Source organism: Nannobrachium achirus (assembly GCF_963921795.1).
Source record: "Nannobrachium achirus genome assembly, chromosome: 17".
NCBI lineage: Eukaryota > Metazoa > Chordata > Actinopteri > Myctophiformes > Myctophidae > Nannobrachium > Nannobrachium achirus.
In genome coordinates this window covers 33,082,511-33,106,254 of record NC_137824.1, presented here as the reverse complement: position 1 = coordinate 33,106,254, position 23,744 = coordinate 33,082,511, and the positions used below count along the sequence as shown (strand labels likewise).

Genomic DNA, 23,744 nt, shown 5'->3' with positions numbered 1-23,744 from the left:
AGCTGAATTCATCCCAGTGCATGAAGGAGGACGATATCACGATAAATTAAATCTCCACGATACGATTATCGTGTTTTTATCACGATAAACGATAATATTGCGTATCGTCCCCATCCCTAGTAGAGAGAGAGAGAGAGAGAGAGAGAGAGAGAGAGAGAGAGAGAGAGAGAGAGAGAGAGAGAGAGGGGTAGGGATTGGATCTGAGCTCTTGGCCGTAGACTAAAGACGTGAGAATATGTGTTGTTGGCAGAGGCGGAGGGCAACAGTCCTCAGAAGTCTCACATGGATAAGGAAAAATGTTGCCTCCAGTGTGGTTTACATTACGTGCTGTCATTGTTTTATCCTTCCCATTAAGCCCCCCCCCCCCTCCTCTCAGACTGGGCCGTTGCAACGCTGTCTCAAACAATCTTCCTCGCGAGCAGTTGACGCCCGCTCGTCCAGCGTCTTCTCGCTCTCTCGTCCTAATCACTGCGGATCGCTCTCTAAAAACAAGAATCTCGCCAGAAGTCTTAAGTTGTCTCCTCTCCTTTTTGCCTGCGGTTGTTTTGCAGGGGGGGGCAAAAGCCATGGAGATAGATTCCAGCCGATTGCGTTGGACGGGCCAACGAGACACCAACAAGACTGTCAGTAGAGGTGGGACATTCGCGAACGAATCGAGTATTTTGACCAACTGCTCTTTGAAATGAACGATGGGATCCGGTTCGCAGTAAGGAGCCGTTCCTTAGGTAAATTAACAGTTGTGGAAAAAGTACAAACATTCTCTACTTATGTAAAAGTATCAATACTGCAACGTGGAAATACTCTGCCGCAAGTAGAAGTTTGGAATTAAAATGCAGGCTACTTGAGTAAAAGACAAAGTACAGAAGTATCGGTATCAAAATGCACTTAAAATACCAATAGTAGAAAATAGTAATGATGCAGAATGTCCCCTTTCACAGTTTTTCCAATGTAGAAAATGTAGAAAAATAATTTGAAAATAGCCAATATAGATCAGCTATTTTCAAATGGCGGAAATGTAGCCTATATATGTATGGCTGAAATGTATAGGGTTGAAGTGAATTTGTAATCATAATCAAAATCTACAAAGTAACTAGTAACTAGAATGAGCCAGTCTTTTGAACGGCTCTTTGAAAGGAACGGATCCCAGAGATCCGGCTCACTTCAAAGACCCATAAATCCCATCTCTAACTGTCAGGGGAAACAGGAAAACTGCTTTTTGGAAATCAGTAATCATTGGTACAGGAGGCTTCAGACAGGGGAGGGAGGCCCTGCACGCTGGCTATGGCTATACGTGAGTGTGTGTGTGTCAACAGAGAGGGGGATGGGGGGGCGGCAGCGGGGATATAAAATCGACAGAGTTGTTGTTTCTCTGAGTTAGCTCTGCGGTCTCTCGTGGTCTCTGTGCCGAGAAGAGATCTAAGCTATCAGTTAACAAAGATGACTTCAGCACAGGCCCGCTCCAGTGTGCTCGCACAGGCACACACACACACACAGACACACATACACAAGTGTGCATATACGCACATGCACACGCACCGATAAATACACACAAAACTGTACTATATCTCCTGTACACAGACACTCGTCTTGGCATTACCGGGTGTGACGGGAGAGTGAGTGTGCGTGTGTTTGTGCGTGCGTGTGTGTGCGCGTGCGTGCATGGTGATTGAGGGACGGAGGGAGAGAGAGGAGACGAGACGAGACGAGAGGAGCAGAGGAGCAGCAGAGAGAGGGAGAAACGCAGACAGAGCAAGAGTGAGCGAGCAAATTGCACAGTAAGAGAGTAAGCTGCCTTCGCGCGCAGGATAAAATATTCTAATAAGATAAGCATGAAGCAGGGCTGAGGAGGGATGAGTGTCTGTGTGGGGCGCAGACTAATTGAGATGAATACATGAATACATCACCTCCATCTCTACCCTGCAGCCGTAACCAACGGTTACCATTCAGCCTCTTCGCCCTCTCTCTCTCTCCGAGGAAGAAAAAAAGAAAGTCCTCCTCGTGTCTTCACTCAAACCCCCCCCCCCCCCACCCGCCCCCCCTCCCTACCATCCATAACCCCCCCCCCCCCCCCCCCCCCAACCCACCCACCCACCCCTCTAAACAAACTCAGCTGTAATAAACGAAATGCAATAACGGGGCGACAATAACGCTGCACCTCCCCGCCACCCACCACCAAACCCACCAACCAACCACCCACCAGCTTCTCTCTGAATGAAATATCCCGCAAGGAGAGAAAAGCGCAGGCGGCCTCGGGATAGATTTGCGAAGCTAGCAGAAATCCATATATTACACTGCCAGCCTAATAAACAGTGGATTGCTCATGGAAGGGGGGGTGTGTGTGTGTGTGTGTGCGGGTGCGATGCTTCGGGGTGGGGGTGGGGGTGGGGGCGTGTGGCAAATCTCCTTATCCCAGGCGGAGCTTCCCCTCCCGCTCACAGCTAACCTGGTCCCATTAGCAGGTTTATGGTGGTTACGCTCAAAATGTAATCCGTTACACATTTTCCCCCAGTTGGCCGCTCAGAATGGTAAACATAATCTCATTACTTTGGTTACTTTTGGATTACCCATGCGCACGCACAGCCACACACAGAGACACAACACAGACAGACACACACACACACACACACAAACAAACAAACCTCCACCAGCTACGGCATTTCAAGCTACTTAAAAACCCCTATTGTATAGCGGCGATCGTCGATCTGCAAGCTCACAGGCAGCGCATCACAACGCGGCGTGTTGTGAGCTTGTGGATCGGATAATTTCACAGAATGCTCACCTGTTTTCGAACGTTTGTGAGTGACATGACCAGTGATATGAAAATTTCATATCACGATTTATGATATTATCACTATAATCAAAATCCATTATCCTGGGGTGGAACATTTTGCCAAAATAGCAGATCTACAAGCTCACCGCACGTCACAATGCGGCGCGTTGTGAGCTTGTAGATCGGCAATTTTTTGGCAAAGACCTTTGATAGTGTGAAAAAAGACTGCATCAAGTATTTTTGACCAATTATAGAGGGTTTAAGTGGTAACGGATATGCAGCTCGGCAAATAAAAGGCGAATTGATCCCCAGTGCATGACGGAGGACGATATCACGATAAATTAAAACTCCACAATACGATTATTGTGAGTGTTTTTTATCACGATAAACGATAATATCGCTTATCGTCCCATCCCTAGACATGACAAACAATAGGGACACTAGAGTTAAGGTGGTTGCACACTGCTGCGTTTTTCGGGCCGAATATCGGGGTGAATTTCGGAGCGCGTGAATAAAAAAATCAACCTCACGTTATGTCAGTCACGTTTGCACACTGCCGCCCGTATCGCGCACCACTCGGTCCCTTGCTCTCTCTATCTTTCTCTCTCTCCTTGCCCTGAAAAACGCATTTCGCAACGAAAAACGCAGCAGTGTGCAACCACCTTTACTCTCAATCCAGCACTGTTAATGGCAGCAATCACTGCAGAACTAACCTTTTCATGTGCATGAAGTGGGAAGTAAGTGCTGTACTCTGCCTTGAAATGTGCATGTGTAGGCCTCCAGAAGCACGGCGAGGATCCAGCACTCCTACACAGTGGCTCTACACATGCAATTAAAACAGTTTATTGGAGGTAAGCGCAGAGTGGAGGCAGGTCACAAGACTTAAATGTACGCTTTCTCACTGAGACATTTTAATTGCCAGGAAGAAGCACGTGTGGGAGTTTTCTTTTCGCCAGGCTTGTAATCCCACAAAACCAACGCCTTTTGTCCCCTCCTAACTTATCTCCGGGTAATCCAATTACCTTGTTCATCAAAAGTGTCTGTAATGTGACTGAAATGTTCCGTCGGTCTCCGGTCTCCCTGCCGATTAGCCCGTGGCCCGTGCGATATGCGCTGCGCGTTTACGCGCCGTGCATTGCGTGGGTACTCGTACGCGTTTGTTTGTGTACGTTGTTTGTGTCTGCGTGCGTCCCCAATGCGTGGGCGCTCGCTTGAAGGAGCATATGTCAGGACCTGTTTACATCCCGGGGAATGTAGGGCAGGCAGGGATCTTCTTCTCGCCCGCTCGGGAGACAAGGCGAGTTTGACCTTGAGCCCCGGCCGTCTGTCCTCCCAAGGGCAAGTCCGGAGAGCCTCCGTCAGACTGGAGGACATGGCAGCAGATAAGGTGAAGCCAAACCCCGCGGAAAGAGGTTCTCAGGGGGGAGGAGGAGAGCAGGGTTGTGTGTGAATGTGTGTGTGTGTGTGTGTGTGTGCTGCAAAGAACTGAAGTCACTGGAACGGATTTGCTGTCCTAACCTCGCAATCGCAACAGAAAGGATATTAGGATGTTAAACGGAGGATGGAGGATGTAGTGCGAGGCTGCAGGCTGCGCCCCCGTCATTTGGAAGAACTGAAAATGGCTGTATGAATTATTCAAGGGCAAGAAAGAGGAGAAAAAAAAGGCTGTGTTGTGTCATGTTGTGCCATGTTGTGTTTGCCAAACGCATTCTAAAGTACCGGCAAACCTACGCTAGGCCGAATAAAAACACCGCGGGCTAGGAGGTTAGCAGCCCAGATAAAGCATAAATTCAACTTAATTAGCTTCCACAGCAGACAGCAGACCAGCACAATCATAAGAAACATTTATCACAATAGGGGGGGGCTAACCGCTGAAAAGAAGTTGGAAAAGTAAAAGGAAGAAAAAGTAGTGCTGCGTGGGGTGCCTGTGGGTGGTGTGTGTGCGTTTGTGTGAGTGTGAGTGTGAGTGTGAGTGTGAGTGTGAGTGTGAGTGTGTGTGTGTGTGTGTGTGTGTGTGTGTGTGTGTGTGTGTGTGTGTGTGTGTGTGAGTGTGTACTTGAATTACTACTATACTTGTGACTCGGCCAAACGTACCCACAAGTATTAGTAGAACGTGAGAATTAGACAACTTTCCTGATCTTCGGGAGGAGAAATAGCTGTTTTGAGATGATGTTTTACATGCAAATTATTTTTAGAGTCAAGCTTAGGAAAATGTTCAGGTTGAGGTTAAGGTTAGGAATGTAGCAGTTGGATTTAGGGGTTGAGGTTAGGGTTGGAGGTATGCCTCATTTATTCGGACGCATTGTAGAGCTTGTAGATCGTCTATTTTCGGTGCGGGGCACTGGAGCGCGTCTAAAGAAACACTTGAATTCCGCCAGAACATTCCGGAAAAATGACTACTAAGCATGCCATAAGATTTCATTTTGCCAAAGCCTACGCCACACAAGATCAGCTCCCTTTTTCATATGAGATTAAATCAAATTTCCACTAAACCTCTTAGCTGTGTGAAAAACAATGGCTATGTGCAAACAAGGGATATGAAGAAATCAGGCAGGGTTTATTGTGGAAAAACTGGTAGAAATGGCATTACAAAGATTCCGTCCTGTAATTGTGATGTCCTCAGTGGTGGAAAGTAACTAAGTACAGTACACTTACAGTACTGTAGGCTAATAAGTACAATTGTGAGTTGTTTGTACTTTACTTGAGTATTTCCAATTTCCTATACTTTTACTTCTACTCCACTACATGTCGGATCCAAATATTGCACTTTTACTCCACTACAATTATTTGAACTATAGTTACTGGTTACTTTGCAGGTATAAATTATAATATCATAAAGCTTGTAGATCAGCTATGTTCAAACACGTTGTACTTTTACGTTTGGTGTCTTAAGTATATTTGGATGCCAACACATTCATACTTTTACTCGGGTACATTTTGAACTGCGGACATTTACCTGTAACAGAGTGTTTCTATATTGCAGTATTGAAAACAGTATTTTCCACCAATGGATGTCCTCACAAGTATAGTAGTAGTACGAACCTGTGCGTGTGTGCGTGCGTGTGTGCGTGCGTGCGTGCGTAGCAGAGCGGGGGTTATGTGGATGTCCGCGGCGGTGCACTGAGATGCAGAGTGACAGCTGTCAGAAGGGATCAGTCGCCTTCCGGCGGCTACAGAGGACATCATGAGAGGAGGGGACTGCTTCAGGACAGCAACAGCCTTATGGTCGCAGCCCGCTCCTTTTTATAGAACACAAGACGCACGAAGCCCCGCGATTCCGCCGCGAAAAACCCATCACCGAGCTCAGCGATCATCCTGCATCACTTCACAGCACAATACAGGCTGGAAGATGGAATGCGAGAGCGAGCATATGTTTACACACACGCATGCATTATTATTACATAGGCGTGGGCGTGTTCTGTGCCAAGTGTGCTCATCTTAAGCACTTTCAACCTGACGTTCCCTATTTTAGACATGTCATTACTCATGTTATAGGTGAAAACTGTCAAGAAAACTGTATTTTTTTTTAATGGTGAACATAGGCAATCTACAAGCTCACAGAACATAATAGATATTCTTTTTGCTATTGGTTGTATGACAACATGTTTTGAGCTTAAGTGCTTTTAACCGTCTCTCAATTGAAAAAAGAATGTAGACTATGTACAATAACAATTTGGACAAAGAAATGTGTACATAGAGCTCTGTAAGCAGACACATTGCAAACTTGCAATCAAACATAGTAAGTAGAAAACATTACCAAAAGGCTTAAAAATACAAACCGAAGCATTGTGCCTTTGCTGATCGAAAATACATGTATACAGTATATAAGTACATATTATTTAATATAGAGACTTATAATATAAAAACGTAACAAATAACAGGAATCTTTTAACCACATTCAAACGGCGTCCCTGTTTTGGGCGTGTCATTTTAGCATGTCATTATGAGAGTCACAATGCGAGCTTGAAGATGGTGGATGTGTACATAAGTATATAGGGCTTAAGTGGTTCAAGGTGCGTTTGTTTGTGTATACAGTTACAGTAAGTAAGGAGGTCTATGTTCTGGGATCAGTAATCAGTACGGTGCAGAGAAATACTCTCTCTCCCTCCCTCCCTCTCATTCATTCTGTGTTACAGGGACGTGCAGAGAATGTTAGAGAGGCAGGGGCTGAAATATCTAAAAGGGCCTTTTGGTGGAAATATTGAAAATAGCAGACCTCCAAGCTCACGTGAGCTTGGAGGTCGGCTATTTTCAGTACTTGATACCACACTAAACTAAGCATAAAAAAGGCAATGTGGCGTAACGGCATGGATGTCTACACAGAGAGGGCAATTCTTTCAACATAAGATGCTGCATTCAAGTTCAGGAGAGTTTGGACAAGGCAATTCTTTTGAATGCCGCCTTCAGGTATGGCATGGAAAGAGGGGCATCTGCATTTCTTTCACCATTGTAAAAACTGCATTCATGGTCTTGAGAGGGCACTTTTATACAGACGGGTAAAAGGGCAGGGGCTCAAGCCCCCTTTCATGTCTATGTGTGCACGTGCCTGGTGTCGTGTGTTATATATTTCTCTCTGCGTGTAAAAGGCCCTCTGTCTCAAATCACATCTCTCCTCCTGCCTCTTGAAAACACAGAGTGGGCCATTTTCCTTCAGAAAACAGTCCATTCCACATCCTGTGTTTAGACAAAGGCAGTGAAATACAGCCAGTTTATTCGCCCATGCGGGGGGCTGTTTGGTGGGTGGGTGGGTGGGTGGGGGGAAGGGGGGGCTGCTGTTTGAGGGGGACTTGTTGACGGACGACGGGGGCTGGTCAGTGGCCTGGGGTTTAGATCATGGTCTGGGGTTATCATTACTGACCCCCCGCTGGGTCTCCCTGACCCCCACACCGCCTCCCCCCCTGAGTTTTGACCCCTGACCCCTGTGGCTCCTGCCAGGGGGGGGGGGGGGTGAGGAGGGGAGACTGGTGGCTAGTGGGAAGGGAACGGGGGTGACGGACAGGACAGGCTGGACAGGAGTCAGGACAGGACCCCCTGGGGGGGACGGAAGGGCATGGGACTTCCAGAGGACTATGATACACACACACCATTTGTTGCTTACTCTACCACACAGCATTTTCTATTTACTCTATCCCTCGGGTTAAATGGAGAAAGAGAGATGGGGGGGGGGGGGGGGGATTGAAGTAAAGAAAGATAAAACAGAAAACGACAAGAGCAGAAGACAGAGTGAGTGGGCTTGGGGTTGGGGTTGGGGGGGGGGGGCAGCTGTGTTGGGGGGTGAGGGGGTGATTAACCAAAAATATATATTGAGTTATTTTTGTTATTAGTTAGTTATTAAGTTTATCACACAACAATGTCTATATAGCCCTGTTCTGTTTCTCAACCTTTTCAGGCTGCGACCCCCAAAATAATCATATTTTAACTGGGGACCCCCCCCCCCCCCTACAAGCATTAAGAGTTGAGCCATTACATTTTGTATAATATGGTTCTATTGTGAAACTAGCAGATCTACATGTGTGAGCATGCAGATCTGCTATTTTCACTAGTTCTGGCTCTAGTATTTGACAATTTTACCAATATTTAATTTGTCATTTTAGAGGTATTAAAAACTCCTCAAATTGTCACTTTAAAAATGTGCAGATACTCTTTATACACTTAAACTTTACGCTGGTTTGTTTACTGTTGAGAGAGAAAACAATGTTGCACATTAAGTTAATAATCTGGGGACCCCCCCCTCCCCAAATAATTTGGCGACCCCCCTGTGGGTCCCGACCCACAGGTTGAGAACCACTGGTCTATAGGGCGAAAAGAATGAGATACAGAAAGTTACAGAACAGCAGTGAGAAATAGAGTGAGAACAATAGAGAGGGAGAGAGAGAGAGAGAGAGAGATACAGTGGAATGTCCACTCCCCGATGCGTCTTTTCGTGGTCTCAAGCGGTGTGGGTCGTGTTTGACCGTTAATCAGAGCAGATAAGCCTGCTCTTTACAGGAGTGGACGGGTGGGAGGGGGGGGGGGCTAGTGGAGGCGGGGGGGCAGATTTACAATGCTTTGCTGGCCGGCCCGGTTGGATCACATTCCACACGGAGACAGCAGGGATAACCTGGTGGTCACATCTTACAGCATGAGGATAAGCTGGCCTTAGGACGCCGCGAGCGCACGCACGCACACACACACACACACTGGGGATGGGACGATGAGAAAATGTCATGTCACAAATGATTGTGACCAAAGAAATCGTGATTTACGATATTATCGCGATAATCAAAAAATATCGACCCCAAACATCCGTTACCCTGGGGCGGAACATTTGCCAAAAAATAGCAGATCTACAAGCTCACAAAGCGTCGCAGCTTGTAGATCGGCTATTGTTTGGCAAAGATATTTGGTAGAGAGTGAAAAAAAAAGTGTAAGTATGTTATTTTCCAGGTTTTACCAATTATAGAGGGTTTAAGTGGTACAGGATATGCAGCTCGGCAAATAAAAGGAATTGAATTGATCCCAGTGCATGACGGAGGTTAATTTCATGATAAATTTAAATCCCCATGATATGATTCTGTTTTTGATGAGTGTTTTTTTATCACGATAAACAACAATGACGATTAACGTCCCATCCTTAACAGACAAACACACACACACACTGTATAGTCTACTGGAAAATCATGAAAAGCCTAGATATGCACATTTTTTGCAGGTGTTCTCGCGCCCCCGTTTCTTCTTTCTCCCTGGCTCTTTCATTCACACACACACACACACACACACACACACACACACACACACACACACACACACACACACACACACACACACACACACACACACACACACACACACACACACACACACACACACACACACACACACACACACACAGTACTCACAGCAGCCATTATCTAAATGATAGATGATGTGTATTATGTTATGTGTGTGTGTGTGTGTGTGTGTGTGTGTGTGTGTGTGTGTGTGTGTGTGTGTGTGTGTGTGTGTGTGTGTGCAGGCTCCCTCCAGTATAAATAAAAAAGCACATTCTTTTCCCGTGCAAAAAAGGACAACAACATTAACATAAAGCCAAGACAAATACTGTATCCGATTACTGCCGTCACCAAAGTGATGCACTCCGTGAGCCCAATAATGATCCGCCAACGCGCCCCGTCCTCGGCCCGCACACATGAAGGATTTATGGCCCGAACGCTCGCTGCATTTTTCTCTCCCCTATTCAAAACGCCACGGCCGCGCACGGCTATAAGACGCCGTTAACAGGGCAGAGAGGTGCAGGGAGAGCTTTGGATTGCATGAAAACGGGAAAGGTTCACACAGCGGAGGAGGAGTTGCTTCTTTGATCTCACAATGTGCTGTTTTGTAGACCACCTTCAACCTGCTGTGCCCATCTCAGGCATGTCATTATAGTCTAAAGCAGTGGTTCCCAAACTGTTAAGCTCGAGACCCAAAAGGGAGATTAGACGTTTGCCCGGGAACCAAACTAGTGAAAATAGCCGATATAACAAGCTCACAACGCTGCGCAAAATACTCTCATTTATGGAACTTTCTTTTTCTTTTTTTTTTTCCAGATTTGTTTTTGGGCTTTGTATGCCTTTATTTGATAGGATATTAGACTGACAGGAAATGGGGAGAGAGATGGGGAATGACATGTGGCAAAGGTCCTCCGGATCGGGAATCGACCCGGCGACGCCAGCAGGCATCATAGCCTAGTATGTGGTATGCGCCTTGACCACTAGGCCAGCGGGCACCCCACAATTTTGCTTGAGAACCAGTGGTCTAAACGGCCAAGAGCTTTTGTAGGAGATGTCTCCCCTTTGTCACACCTGTCCCCGATTTTGATTGGTTGGATGAAAAAAGTTGACAATTATGAGCAGCGCAACTTTCCAAAACTATGTTCTATTTGAGGTACCCAGTGTGCCGAGCCAAAAAGAACCTGGAGGGCTTCTAGTACAATTTTACCCTGGCACATGGCATAGAGGTAGTGGTGAATCAAAAATGTTGTCTGTGGACACAGCATCTAAGTGGTTAGGAACTAGGATATGTGCACAGGCACTAGGCTCTAATAATGATAAGTTGATAACACTAATCAAGAGACACTTCACAGAGCTCAGCTTACAACTAAACGTGGAAGACACCTGCAGGCGCCTCCCTTGACACGCCCAGGGCAGGGTCGTTGGTAAAGCTTGTTTGGATGCAGGAGACACAAACAAGGGCAAATCTATATTCTTTGGAGTTTGTATACGCAGCGTCTGTGGGGCAGCTTGCTCAAAGTGTAGCCTGATAAAATCATTCACTTCTCCACTCTCTGTGATGTGGCTTTCTAAGTAAGTAGCCCTTGGTTAACTGGCGGTTTCTGAGAGATGTAGCCGATAGTTAAGGAGCCTATCTCCTGTCTCCAAAGCGTGAGGCAGCTTGATATACAAGTACACCCCCTGGACATGACGCTAGTGTATGTCGCAGGGACTTATCCCCCAATCCCCTTGATTCTGAGTGCCAAGCAGGGAGGAATCTGCCGACCGTTTTTATAGTCTTTGGCATGACACGGCCAGGGATTGAACTCCCGATCTCCCGTCTCGGGGCGTACGCACCAACCACCAGACCACTGAGCTGGTGGGGAGAGTCTAATCAAGTTGTCTAATCAAGAGACAATTCACACAACTAAACCAAACGTGAAACAGACTCCTCCCTTGACACACCCTGGGCAGGGTTGTTTGTAAATCTCGCTGTGGATGCAGGAGCACAAACAAGTGCAAATGTATGTTCTTTGAGTCTGTAATCCCTGTATACACAACGCCAGCAGCTCCTCAAAGCGTTGGCTGATAAAATCACGAACTCCTCAGCTCCCTTGTGATGTGGCTTTGTAGGGAGTATCGATTGGAGAGGGGAAGATCCAAAGAATAACGTAATTCAGATTTAGTGGTTTTCCCCCCTTCAAAGAGAATGAACTTTCAAACTTAAATGAAAAAAATGTTTTCAGACATTTTTAACAAAAGAGGAAATCTAGGTTTATTTGGTATTTTAATAGAAGTAATATATCAATTGGGTTGTTTTTGGTGGGGGGAGCTTCAATGCATCAAATAATATTAAAAACCACAAAAGGTTCCATCAAAAATTATTGCCTCTATGAAACATACTAGTATTTTTGTCATATGATTCCAATAAACTTTATAGTATCTCATAATGCACTTTATTTTCCTGCCAGCAACCATTTCATAGGAACAGATGTTCCTTTTTTCCTTGTTTCCAAAATGGAGGTCATCTCACTTTGGAGCAAAGCTCTTCATATCGGCAGTGGCCTTAGTTACACTATCTACCAGGGACACAGAGCACACAGAAGCCTGTTTACTGTGCAATTCAATAGAGATCACAGATAGCACAACCACTTGTGAAAAGAACCTGCTTTATAAGCCCAAATACCGGCGTTATTTGAGAAGAAATGCAGGCCCACTCCACATTGTACACGATGTTCCTAAACGATACAAATTAAAAGCACTTAAAAAGATAATGTTTTACAACTGATCAAAGTCGGTTATCAAACGGTGAAATGGGTACAAATGGTGAAGTGTTAATGGGCACTACACCCCTGCTAGTATCAACAACCACTAACCAGTGTTTGTGGAAGGTAACTTACTGGTGATGTAGTTCATTTATCTCTTTAACTAAATGCTGTTTATGGAAGTTAACTTACTGGTGATGTAGTTCAGAGGTTCTTAACGTGGGGCCTGGGGACCCCCCGGGCGTCCTTGAGGGGGTACCAGGGGGTCCCCAGCGAAATTAGACAATATACAGCATCACAATCAGTCTAACAACTTTAACCCTATTTATACTTTGGCTATTAAAAAGTAGCGGGTGATGATGTTGATGTTGATGTTCCCCTTATACTAACTAGTAGTGTTTATGGGAGTAAATTACAGGTGATGTAGTTAATTTAACAAAGTGTTTAGGGAGAACATTTCAGGTGATGTAGTTAATTGAACTCTGTGTTGCTGGGAGTTAACTTACAGGTGATGTAGTAGTTGACATCCCTCTTGAACTCCAGGCCCATGTAGTTGGGACTGAACTCCTGGAACTTGATGGTGAACTTGATATCCTTTTCAGGCTTGTTGCAGTTGACCAGGACGTTGGGGTCCAGCACCGTGCTGCAGCTCTCCGCCTGCTCCCGCTTCACCAGGTACAGTTTGTAAAACTCGTAGCCCCTGTCCGGGTCCGCCTTGGGACAGATGATGTCCAGCTTGTCCCCGATGTCCGGGTAGATCACCAGGCCCTTCCCTGCCAGAAAGCTGTGGGTAGAAGGAAGAGGAGAAGATGAGGGGTAAATTAAAACCCCTGAGCTGGAGACAACCGGACACACATTTCAAATTGAATTCATACAATCCAGGGACTTGTGGGAGCATGGAGTTAATTGGTTTAGAATTGTCTGGAGCAGGTCCAGTCCAGAAATAAGTGCATTTAGTTTGGACCCAGACAACACGTACCGCATTGTTGGGGCGGCAGCAGATAAGCGAATTAGGTTTCTTTTCATGCCTGTATCAAAAAAGCAATAACCGGCTACTGCCAACTTTCCCAAGAAGTTTTCTCACAGGTAAAAAAAAAAACAATAATAATAAAAAAGAATCCAAACGGCCGCTTTAACCCCTTTTCTCAGGCCCCAACAAAATGGCCGCCAAAGAGAACCGTGTTCTGTCAGCGGAATGCGGCCCAGGGAGGATTCAGTGACCGTTTCATGTTAAGACCCAAGGTTTTCAGCGTTAATATCCCCACTTCAGAGGTAACGTGTTTGGAGATGGCGAACAAAGTGCGGGGGGTCGCCGGAAGGGGTTAAGGCTTCACCGCCTTCCGACCCCTTTCCAAGGCCCCTCCCCGCCAAACCCTGGCCCCCGATCACCTACGGAGGGATTAAGATAATCCATGTGGCCTTACTGTACCTCCCCGCCGCACCCCCCCGGTGCCAACTCAATCAGATCAGCTCCTGTTCGCTTTTATTCACTAAAAAGGTAGAGAACAGGAGGAAGCTCAGTGTGTGTGTGAGTGTGCGGCGGGAGAGACGAGAGGGAGGGAGATGGCCCGCCACAGGGATCATCGAGTACACAAGCGTGCGTGCGTGACGTGTGTGTGCGTGTGTGTGTGTGCATGTGTGCGTGTGTTGGTCAGTGAATTGAGCTGAGGTTGTGGTCTGATGGGGGACAGACAGGCTGAATCATTGTTCTGAGGCAGTTTGGGGCTTAACATGTCAGCATGGTTCAGCTCTGCTGTCCCAGTTAGCCAAGCATTAACACAGACAGCCAGACTGACCACGGCTTGCCTGTGTGTGTGTGCGCGCGTGCATGCGTGCGTGTGTGTGTTCATGCGTGTATGTGTGTGTTGTGGTCACAGCAGTGGGAGCTATCTGTTAGATCTGCCCATGGCAGCAGATTCAAGCAGGCTTTTTAGACCAGAGCAATGCAGTTGTTGTCCTTTCTGAAACCCCTCACGTTTTAACAAGACATCATGCTGCCTCATCCTCTCTCTCTCTCTCTCCCTCTCTCTCCCTCTCTCTCCCTCTCTCAGTAATCTCGCCTTATCTTCAGTCCCTCATTTCACGATCATTTCACCACTAAATAACTGACTCCTCAGATAGGGCCCGGGAGAGGAAGAGGAGGAACGCTTTCCGAGGGAGGATGATGGAAGTCTGATGGTGGTCGGGGAGGTGATGAGGACGAGAGAGAGAGAGCGAGAGAGAGAGAGAGGGAGGGAGGGAGGGAGAGAGAGATAGGGAGGGAGAGAGAGGGGAGCATATGATGGTTGGACCTCCTCCATCTCCTGTGGTGTTTAAGCGCGGGCAGAGAGCCAGCCATTGTATGAAAACGATGGCTTAAAAAAGAGCCATTTTTCAAGGTAATTCCCCTCATGAAAACGAACACGATGAATAAAAAAAAAGTGGCTTGCTTTTTTTTTTTTTTTAAGCCACCCTGTTCCGGACAGAGCGGCGTTATTGAATAAATAAACGGCTTCCTTTGTACACAAAGGGGACATAAATCCCAAATGATTTTTTTTGTTGTTTTTTTGAAAAACAAAAAGAAATAGTCGGAATCCATCCCGCCCTCCCTCCATATATGATGTCATGAAAGAGTATGCAGATAGGAGGAGGGGGGGGGGGGGCTCTCGTAGCGGGCCGGGGTTTTCAAAGTGGGTGAGACGGTATTTCCCTGCTATTGTCTGATGCTGTGGGGGGGGGGGGGGGGGGGGTAACTAATTCGAGCGGGCGATAAGAGAGACATGGGGCATCCTTTGTCTGAACCACTCCCGACAATTTGCTGGGTTTTCAGCAGCATCGATGTATGTATGTATATATGCATGCGTGTGTGTGTGTGTGTGTGTGTGTGTGTGCGCGTGCGTGCGTGCGTGTGTGTGAGAGAGAGAGAGAGAGTGCACGCACACACACACACGTGCACGTGTGTATGAAGACAAGGACACAATCAGTCCCTAATTGGATCTACAAGATGCACCAGCGAGGCATAAACAGGTTTCCATGGCAACGCTAGGCTTTGTAGCTGACCACCCCTCTCTCTCTCTCTCTCTCTCTCTCTTTCTCTCTCTCACTCTCTCTCTCAATTTCACCATCACCCCCCCCCCCCTCCCCCGCCCCCCATTTCAGCCCCTTATTTTCTGTTCCCCAATCTCATTCCCTCCTCCAGGCTTTATCCTCCACTCTTATTCACCTCCTCAACATCCTCATCCCACTCTTTCACGCTCTCCTCCTCGCCCCTTTCCTTTCTCAACACCCCTCTATGTCACTCACACACACACGCACACGCACACACACACACACACACACACACACACACGCGCACACAAAGAAACACCTACAGAAAAACAAGTGAGAAGAAAAATCCCTAAGCGAGTAAGCAGACAAAAACAGACCGGGCAAACATCACAAATTAACCCATGATTCATTTCACTTGACAAGTAGGCGTTTAAACTTTCATTCCAAGTCTTTTGTACACAAGACAACTTTTTTCTTCTTCTCGAAATAAAAAGTTTCTGTACTCTGCTACACAAATATCCCCAACCACAATATCACTCTGCATTTTCCTTCTTGCCGCCCCCCGAATTCCATCCCATTGCTCCTCTTATGGCAAGTGAGATGCAGCCATTCATTCCACAGATGACTAATTAAGATTGTCTAAAGAAATCTTCATATCGTAACGTCCCTCAAGGATTTTAAGCCATGTAGGCCTAGAATTATTGAATGCTTTAACTGTTGAAAAATAGCAGATATACAAGCTCACAGCGCGGCACCGAGTGCCGCGCTGCGAGCTTGTAGATCTGCTATTTTTGAAATAGTCGTGAAAATGTGTGCTGGGGGTTGTGATGGGGGGTCCGTGGCCAAATACATATAATTTTGGGGGTCCTTCACATGAAAAGGTTTGAGAACCACTGACATAGAAATATAGGTTTTTCAAAAAACCTTAGAAGGATTCAAAAGACACTTATAGAATCGTGTCAAAATTGGGTCAAAATTCAAATTTTCACGATTTTTCAAAAATAGCAGATCTACAAGCTCGCAGCGCGGCTGGGAGCTTGTATATCTGCTATTTTTCCAATAGTTAAAGCATAAAATTATAATACGCAATAATGCATACCCGATCTAAATGGCTTAATCACAAGCCCTGGCCCCAGTCATTGATTCAATTTTCCCGAGCAGGCCTCCGAGCCGGGGCGGCTTGGATAGCTATCCTAAGTGAATTCTGTGCTTCTGTTTCTCAGCCTTTGTTAACTGTCTGCTATAATGAGGCTCTGGCTGTGGCAGAGGTCTGGAAAGCGGCGTCGCAGATGGGAAAAAGAAGCAACATAAAAGAAATAGGGCAGCAATTAGTGTTTAGCCCAGTTTAAAAGCCCTCCACTTGGCAAGCCGAGGGCTCCGGCTCTCCGGTCCAGGATGTTGAAGTCTAAACGGGTGGGCTGGGAGACCGTGTCTGCCCCCCCCTCCACTCCCCCTCCTCTCGCCCCGTTTGTCTCTCTGTCGGCTTAATCAGCTCCTCGCCACGCCGCTAACATGCCCGGCCCGCCGCGTTTTACAGCACCGCTGGTATAGGAGGGGTGGAGAACAGGAGAGAGAGGGAGATTATTGGACGTTTCTGACTGTGAGAGGTTCAAAAAGACGAGGGTGTGGCAGAGAAGGAGAGGGTTTGGGGGGTTGAATTGAATCTTTGAGTCCTGCTCAGGATAGCTTTGTGGAAACTCATGAGACCTGTTGATTAAAAGTGGGAAAGAGAGGGCAGTGGTGGAAGAGGTACTCAAATGCTTTACTCAAGTATAAGTACAAATACAGCAATGTAGAAGTGAAAGTCCGGAATTCAAAATGAACTTGAGTAAAAACTATGAAAGTGTTGGCATTGAAATGTAATACTACTCATTTTCTACATTGAACTATGTCATTAATACACCTTGGAGTTGTTGTGTGGAAATAAGAAAAAAGACCCTCATGTGTTGCCTAGAACTGGAGGATTGATCGTGGGGTTTGGCTTGCAAAGTACTTTGATGTCATCAAAGTTTGCAAGCCAAATATATAGTTCAATGTTGAAAATTTGTGGTATTCCCCTTTAAAGTAACAAAAGTAAAAGTACAAACTGTTTGAAAATTTGACATTTATTCTCTAATAGCCACAGTATAAAACAGGGCTAACGTGGTTTATGCATGTTTTAAGTTAACTGTTGTAATTTATACCTGCAAAGTAACTACTAAAGTTTTCAAATAAACATAGTGTAAAAGTAGCAGTAAAAGTACAATAATTGGATACAAGACGTAGTGGAGTAGAAGTAAAAGTATTGGTTCAGTAAAGTACAAACACCTTATAATTGTACTTAAGTACAGTACTTAAGTAAATGTACTTAATTACTTTACACCACTGAGAGAGAGAGAGAGAGAAAGCACAGCAGAGGAAGCGACACAGGATGCTTCTTGGAATCGACTTTTAACAGGAGACTCGACCCCTCTCTCTCTCACCACACACACACACACACGCGCACACACCCCGTCCCAACCCCGTGTCAAATGGGTCGGGACAGGACCGGACCAAACCAAATAAAGAGAATCACTTTCAAAACAACCAAACGAGTTTCATTTTGTTTCATCTGGACGGGGCTCCGTGGAGCGTTCGGCACAGCAAAGAGCCTGGAAAAACAGACCTACACGACAGCACGGGCCAACGGAGAACAGAAAACAACATTACAGAGCCGTGGAGAGGAGAGGAGAGAGAAGAGCCCCCCCTTTTTTACATTCCACTGGTGAATATGCACACACACATGATCTCACATATGCCACCCCTCCCCTCCATTCAACACACATGCACACACGCATTCGCACACGCGCACAGTCGCACACACACACACGGATGTGGGAGTACACAAAAGCACGGCGGGGCGCATCCTGGACCTTCCCAGCCTTCCCCTATTCAAGCGCCGTTGCCCCTCGCCCACTTCCATATGAATCGCCGCCCACACCGGGGCCCACTCAAAAAGACCCTCACAGAGCCGCCACATCCAGCTCCACATCCAGCCTCCTCCACACCCCAATCAATCCCCCCCCCCCCCCCCCCTCCCCATCTACATCTCTCCTCCACCACCACCACCCGGCCAGCAAACCAGCCACCCATCCGGCACTGAAGGACCGCCCGCCCTGTTGATTCACCGCCCAGTGGATTCAAGTAACTACGTTGATGTACTTGGGTACAATTTTGAGGTGTTTTGTACTTTACTTGAGTGTTTCCCATTTCCAACACTTTTACATCTACTCCACTACATCTCGGATCCAAATGTTGTACTTTTACTCCACTACATTTATTCGACAACTTTAGTTACTAGTTACTTTGTAGATTTTGATGATTATTACAAAACACATCATAAGCACTTCAATCCTATATAAATGTATTCTGTCATTTGAAAATAGCAGATCTACAAGCTCGGTCGCGATGCGACGCATTGTGAGCTTGCAGATTGGCTATTTTCAATATTTTAATACATTTTATACAACTTAACGTATTTCTACACACAGGCCCGCCCAGGGCAACTGCCCCGGGGTCCGAGCACGCTGGCACGCAGCCTTGGCCACTGAATGGACGACCCATGAGAGAAGGGATTGTGTGTGTGTGAGAGACACACACACACACACACACACAGAGGGGGTAGAAAAGGGGGAAAAGCTGATATTAAGAGAATGGTGTCAAATTGATTAGTTCCTCCAGAGTAGCAGCGTGGACATGCCATACATATCAATTAAAACCAATTAATCACGCGTGCGTCGATGAAGTGATCCGTCTCTATCTAGGGAGGGGAGATCTGTGCCCACTTCTAGACAGGTAGACGTTTTTCAACTCGCAAGAGCTGTGGTGGAAAAGAACGTTTTATTTTTTATTTTTACTAAAAAAAGTAAAGTATCAATCTGTTACAAGTAGATGTCCAGAATTCTAAATGTACTTTAGTAAAAGTATGAAAGTGATGGCATCAAAATATACTTAAAATGGACAAAAGTAAAAGTACAAAATGTTTGAAAATAGCAGATCTACAAGCTCACAACGCGTTGCATTGCAACGCGTTGTGAGCTTGTAGATTGTCTATTTTCAAATAGCCTAGGTATATAAAATCGGGCTAAAGTGGTTCATGTATATTTTAGAATATTGTCATTTATATCCGCAAATTAACTAGTAACAAAAGCTTTCAAATAAATGTAGTGGAGTACAATATTTGGATCTGAGATATACTGGTGTAGTAAAAGTAATGGAAATTGGAAAACTCAAGTAAAGCACAAATAAATACCTCTACATTTTACTTAAAACTATGACAGTACTTAAGTAAATATGCTTAGTTACTTTACACCACTGCGTAAGAGTGAAATGAACGGTGAACACTACAGATTTTCACTGTCTGCTGCAGCGTGACCCTTTCCAGTACACTCCAGGTCCAGCACTCCAATTTCTCTCTCAACGACTGTGCAAAACACACTCCAAAAAGATAACAGGTATACTGGCTAAAAGTAATTACCGCGTCAGGAAAACATGTTCCCTCATCAATTATCATTTCTCTGTCTCACACATTACCTCCCCCGTCATCCGCCTCCACCACTAACAACAGATGACAAGAGTTTTCATATGACGGTAACTGCCATGTGTATCCAATATCCATAACCTCCTGGATTGGGCTGTTGTGTGTGATTACACACAAGCACTTCCAACGTCTCAGTCATTTCTTGTCAACGTGACATTTCCACTCCGGTGCTTAAGGGGTAATTCAGACTACTGCGGATCTTTTCTCTAGTGTTGCCAGATTTGGCAAGAGAAATAAGCAACCAGGTCTATGAAAGGAAGCGACTAGACCACATAAGCACTTTAAACCTATATACATATGCAGTTCAAAAGAAATGCCAGTTATCTTTCTTGGAAAAAAAAGTGAAAAATGTGGAATATTTTAAACATTTTAAAGGGATAGTTCACCCAAAAATTCTATTTCTTTCTATTGATTACTTTTTTTAATATATATATTTCTTTTATCCTACGATTTTGTAACCCATTTTTCATCCAGAGCCAATTGCCTAAGCAGTAATCCTGGTGCTACTCTCCCTCTGCCAACCTGGGTGCATGAGGAGTGAGCAGGCCGCTTCTTATCACCTGACAGGGGGGAGCTTCCCCGGTTGGACTTAGTGTGTGGAAGGAACACGTTATTCAAACCAGTTCCTTTCGCCTCCATCAAGTGCCCCGACTGTCCAGGGGGAGGCAGTATAGACAAAAACAAAAAATAATATCCTTAAATTCAAGTCTCCATGGGGTGAGTAATCGATGGGAAAAATTAGGGGAGGAACTATTCCTTTAACAACACAAATCTTGTATTGGGGTCCCTGCCACCAAATATTCTCATATGGGGGTTCATGGACAAATACACAGTTTTTCACCTTCAAAAAGACGTTGACCAATCAAAAAACTATATTCAGGGGAGGGGGGGGGGGGGGGGGTCTTTAAGTAAGTAAATCTGAGTTGTGGTGAGAGCATGTTGCGTTGCCGCGGCGTACCGAGCAACAGGCATTACAGAGAGGGATTTAATGCCGCTTCAACAGCCCTCAGGCAACCTACTGTTCATGTAATCATGCGATGTGCAAACATGTCCTGTTTCCATTCAAGTCAATCAATATTAAGCACTCAGCCTGCGGAGGCGGGCTTTGCCTGAAAACCACGCTTCTCGGCTCCGCCAAGATAGATGTTGCATATTTCTACCCCCTCACAATGGAAACATTCAAGCGAGTGACTTCTGAAATGGCCGCGCTCCGATGTGTGGTTGAGATTCTCCGGGCCGCTGTTGACACATTGTGATCTTTTCGTGCACTTGGAAGGGAGAAAGGCATACATTATCTGACAGTCAGCATCTTTATCTGGCTCTGAAGAAAATAATACTTGTCGGCATCAAGACACGGCGACGGGCTGATCTGAGACCGGCGAGAGACTTCCCCTCTGGTTATGCCAAAGTCGGGTTTGTGGACGAGTGGAGCTGGTCGTGGGTCCGTGCCTGTAGCCATGGGCTCAGCTGGGGTGCTTGTATACATAGCTGGGTTTTGTCTGAGTCTATCCACAGGGTCAGATGTTCTTAGGGAGGGCTGGCTATAAACACACGCACATAAACACACACCCCGCAGTATACACACACTGATTTCCGCACATGTCAAACACAGTAAACAACTTGACTGAGCGCTGGTGTGCGTCACGGGGGCCAGCCGGCATGCAAACACACACACACACAAACACACACACACACACACACACACACACACACACACACATAGCGCTCTCCCTGCACTCTGCCAAACGTGCGTGTGTTCAGTTCACACACACACACACACACACACACACATACCTACCTACCTACACACACACACCTACACACATTCTGCAAACCCGATTCTGCAGAACTAAGCAAAAGCACGGCCCATCTGGCCGAGGCGATGGAGAACAAAGCGGGGAAGATTTGACCCTTTTTACAGAAAAAGCAGGTCAATCTCAGTAGAACTGCTGGGCACCAAAGGCTAGACGAGCTGTACTCGAGAGCCTACCTGTGGCGCTACAGCGAATGCCGTCCTAAAAAAAACTAGAGGCTTACAGGCCCGACACACTCAATTCTCAATGCTTGAACACTCCCAATAAGCCTGGGCGACAAGAGAGACTTGTTGAAAAAGCGGAAAGCTTGTACTTTCCTGTCTGGGCTGTCCCTATTAGGAGGGTATAAATGAAGATGTCACACAGAAAAAAAAAGACAGACGGAATATCCTGCATTCCGCCCCGCAGAGGGACGCTTTTGTATGTGTGAACACAGACACTCTATCTCTCTCACAGACAAATGTGTGCTCACACACGCACACACACACACAAGCTTTCTGTTAGCCCAGTCAACACGCTGGCATGCACAGCAAATCAGATTCAGCGTGACTCTTAGCAACAGTCGCACACAAGACGGCTGTAAAATTCATCCCCCGCCCGACCGGTGGTTGGAAAAAGTACTCGCATGCTTTACTTAAGTAAAGGTATCTACACTACAATGGAGGAAACACTCTGTTACAAGTAAAAGTCCGGAATACAAAATGTACATGATTAAAATTATGAAAGTGTTGGCATCAAAATGTATTTAAAGTATCAAGAGTACAAAAAGGTTTGAAAATAGCAGATCTACAAGCTTACGTTGTGAGCTTGTAGGTCGTCTATTTTTAAATATCCTAGGTATAAAATTGGCCTAAAGTTGATCATGAATGTTTTATCATATCATAATTCCTATTTATAAGTAACTAGTAACTCAAGTTTCAAAATAAAATGTAGTAGAGTAAAAGTACAATCTTTGGTCCGAGATGTAGTACTCCAGTAAAGTACAAATACCTCAAAATTGTACATAAGTACAGCACTTGAGTAAACGTACTTAGTTACTTCACACCACTGCCCCCAACACTCGCACGCACACAGAGAAAGACACTTTTAGACACCTCCGTCTTGAGCCAAACAAGACAGCTCAATACGCTGGCCCTCCATCACTGTCAGATGAAGAGAGCTGCATCATACAGCAGCCGTAATGAGCTAACAAGACGATGCCCAGATGGCTTGTGCCAGGGAGAGGAGGACGCTTGGAAGTGGACGACGTCGCTCCGCGGCGGCGGACACACCAGGGAGCTCGCCGTAAGTGAGAATAATGTCAGGAGTCGTTATGGGGAGGAGAAGGCAGCGTGGGCCTCCGTGGTTTCCATCAGCCGCTGACTGAGCCCAGGAGGGGTTAAGAGGATGGGGTGCGTGCGGTCGTGATTGAACGTCATCCCGTGGTATCAGTGACAGGGAAGAGAAGGCCCAGGCCCGATGCTCTCTAAGTCTCCACTTATTCACCCCCGGAGCACCAGGGAATGAGCTCTTACAGCTGGAGGAGGAGGGGAGGGGAGGTGAGGCGAGGGGAGACGAGGGGAGAAGAGGAGAGCCGAGGAGAGGAGAGGAGAGGAGAGGTTTGGGTCTGTTTCAGCCTGAGTTTAGCCCTCATCTTGGGGTTTGCTCTGTGACCCAAACACACACAAGCCTTTTTCTTCTTTCCCAGTTTCTTCCCTGGCCACTACACAACACAACACAACACACATACACAAATGCAACACACATGCATGCATGCGTGCATGCGCGCGCACACACACACACACAGCCAGATGCCTCCCATCACCGAGGAGCAGCCACAGATGGGCTCTGCATGCTCCGTAAAGATCTCTCCACAGGCCCCGTCTACAGTCTCTGCCAAACCAGCCTGGACACAACTCACTGTACTGTACGTGGTGTGAGTGTGGGTTTCGCTGTGTGAGCGCGCACGCATAATGAGCATCCATATATGCTTGTGTGTGCGAGAGCGTGTTTGTGTGGGTGTGCTTGTTTGTGCGTGCGACAGGCCAAAAGCGAGCCAGAGTTGCTGGCTGGGAGGGACGGGGACAGTCGTGTAGGCCAGAA

General features: G+C 46.3%; 1 protein-coding gene across 1 annotated transcript in view; it reads right to left on the bottom strand.

Moving 5' to 3' along the window:
- The window catches only part of efnb1 (ephrin-B1), a 97,943-nt gene that overhangs the window by 46,510 nt on the left and 27,689 nt on the right, over positions 1–23,744 (bottom strand). The window contains exon 2 of the mRNA XM_080745843.1: positions 12,770–13,047. Within this exon, the coding sequence (XP_080601969.1) occupies positions 12,770–13,047 (278 nt within the window). The remainder of the gene's footprint in view (positions 1–12,769; positions 13,048–23,744) is intronic.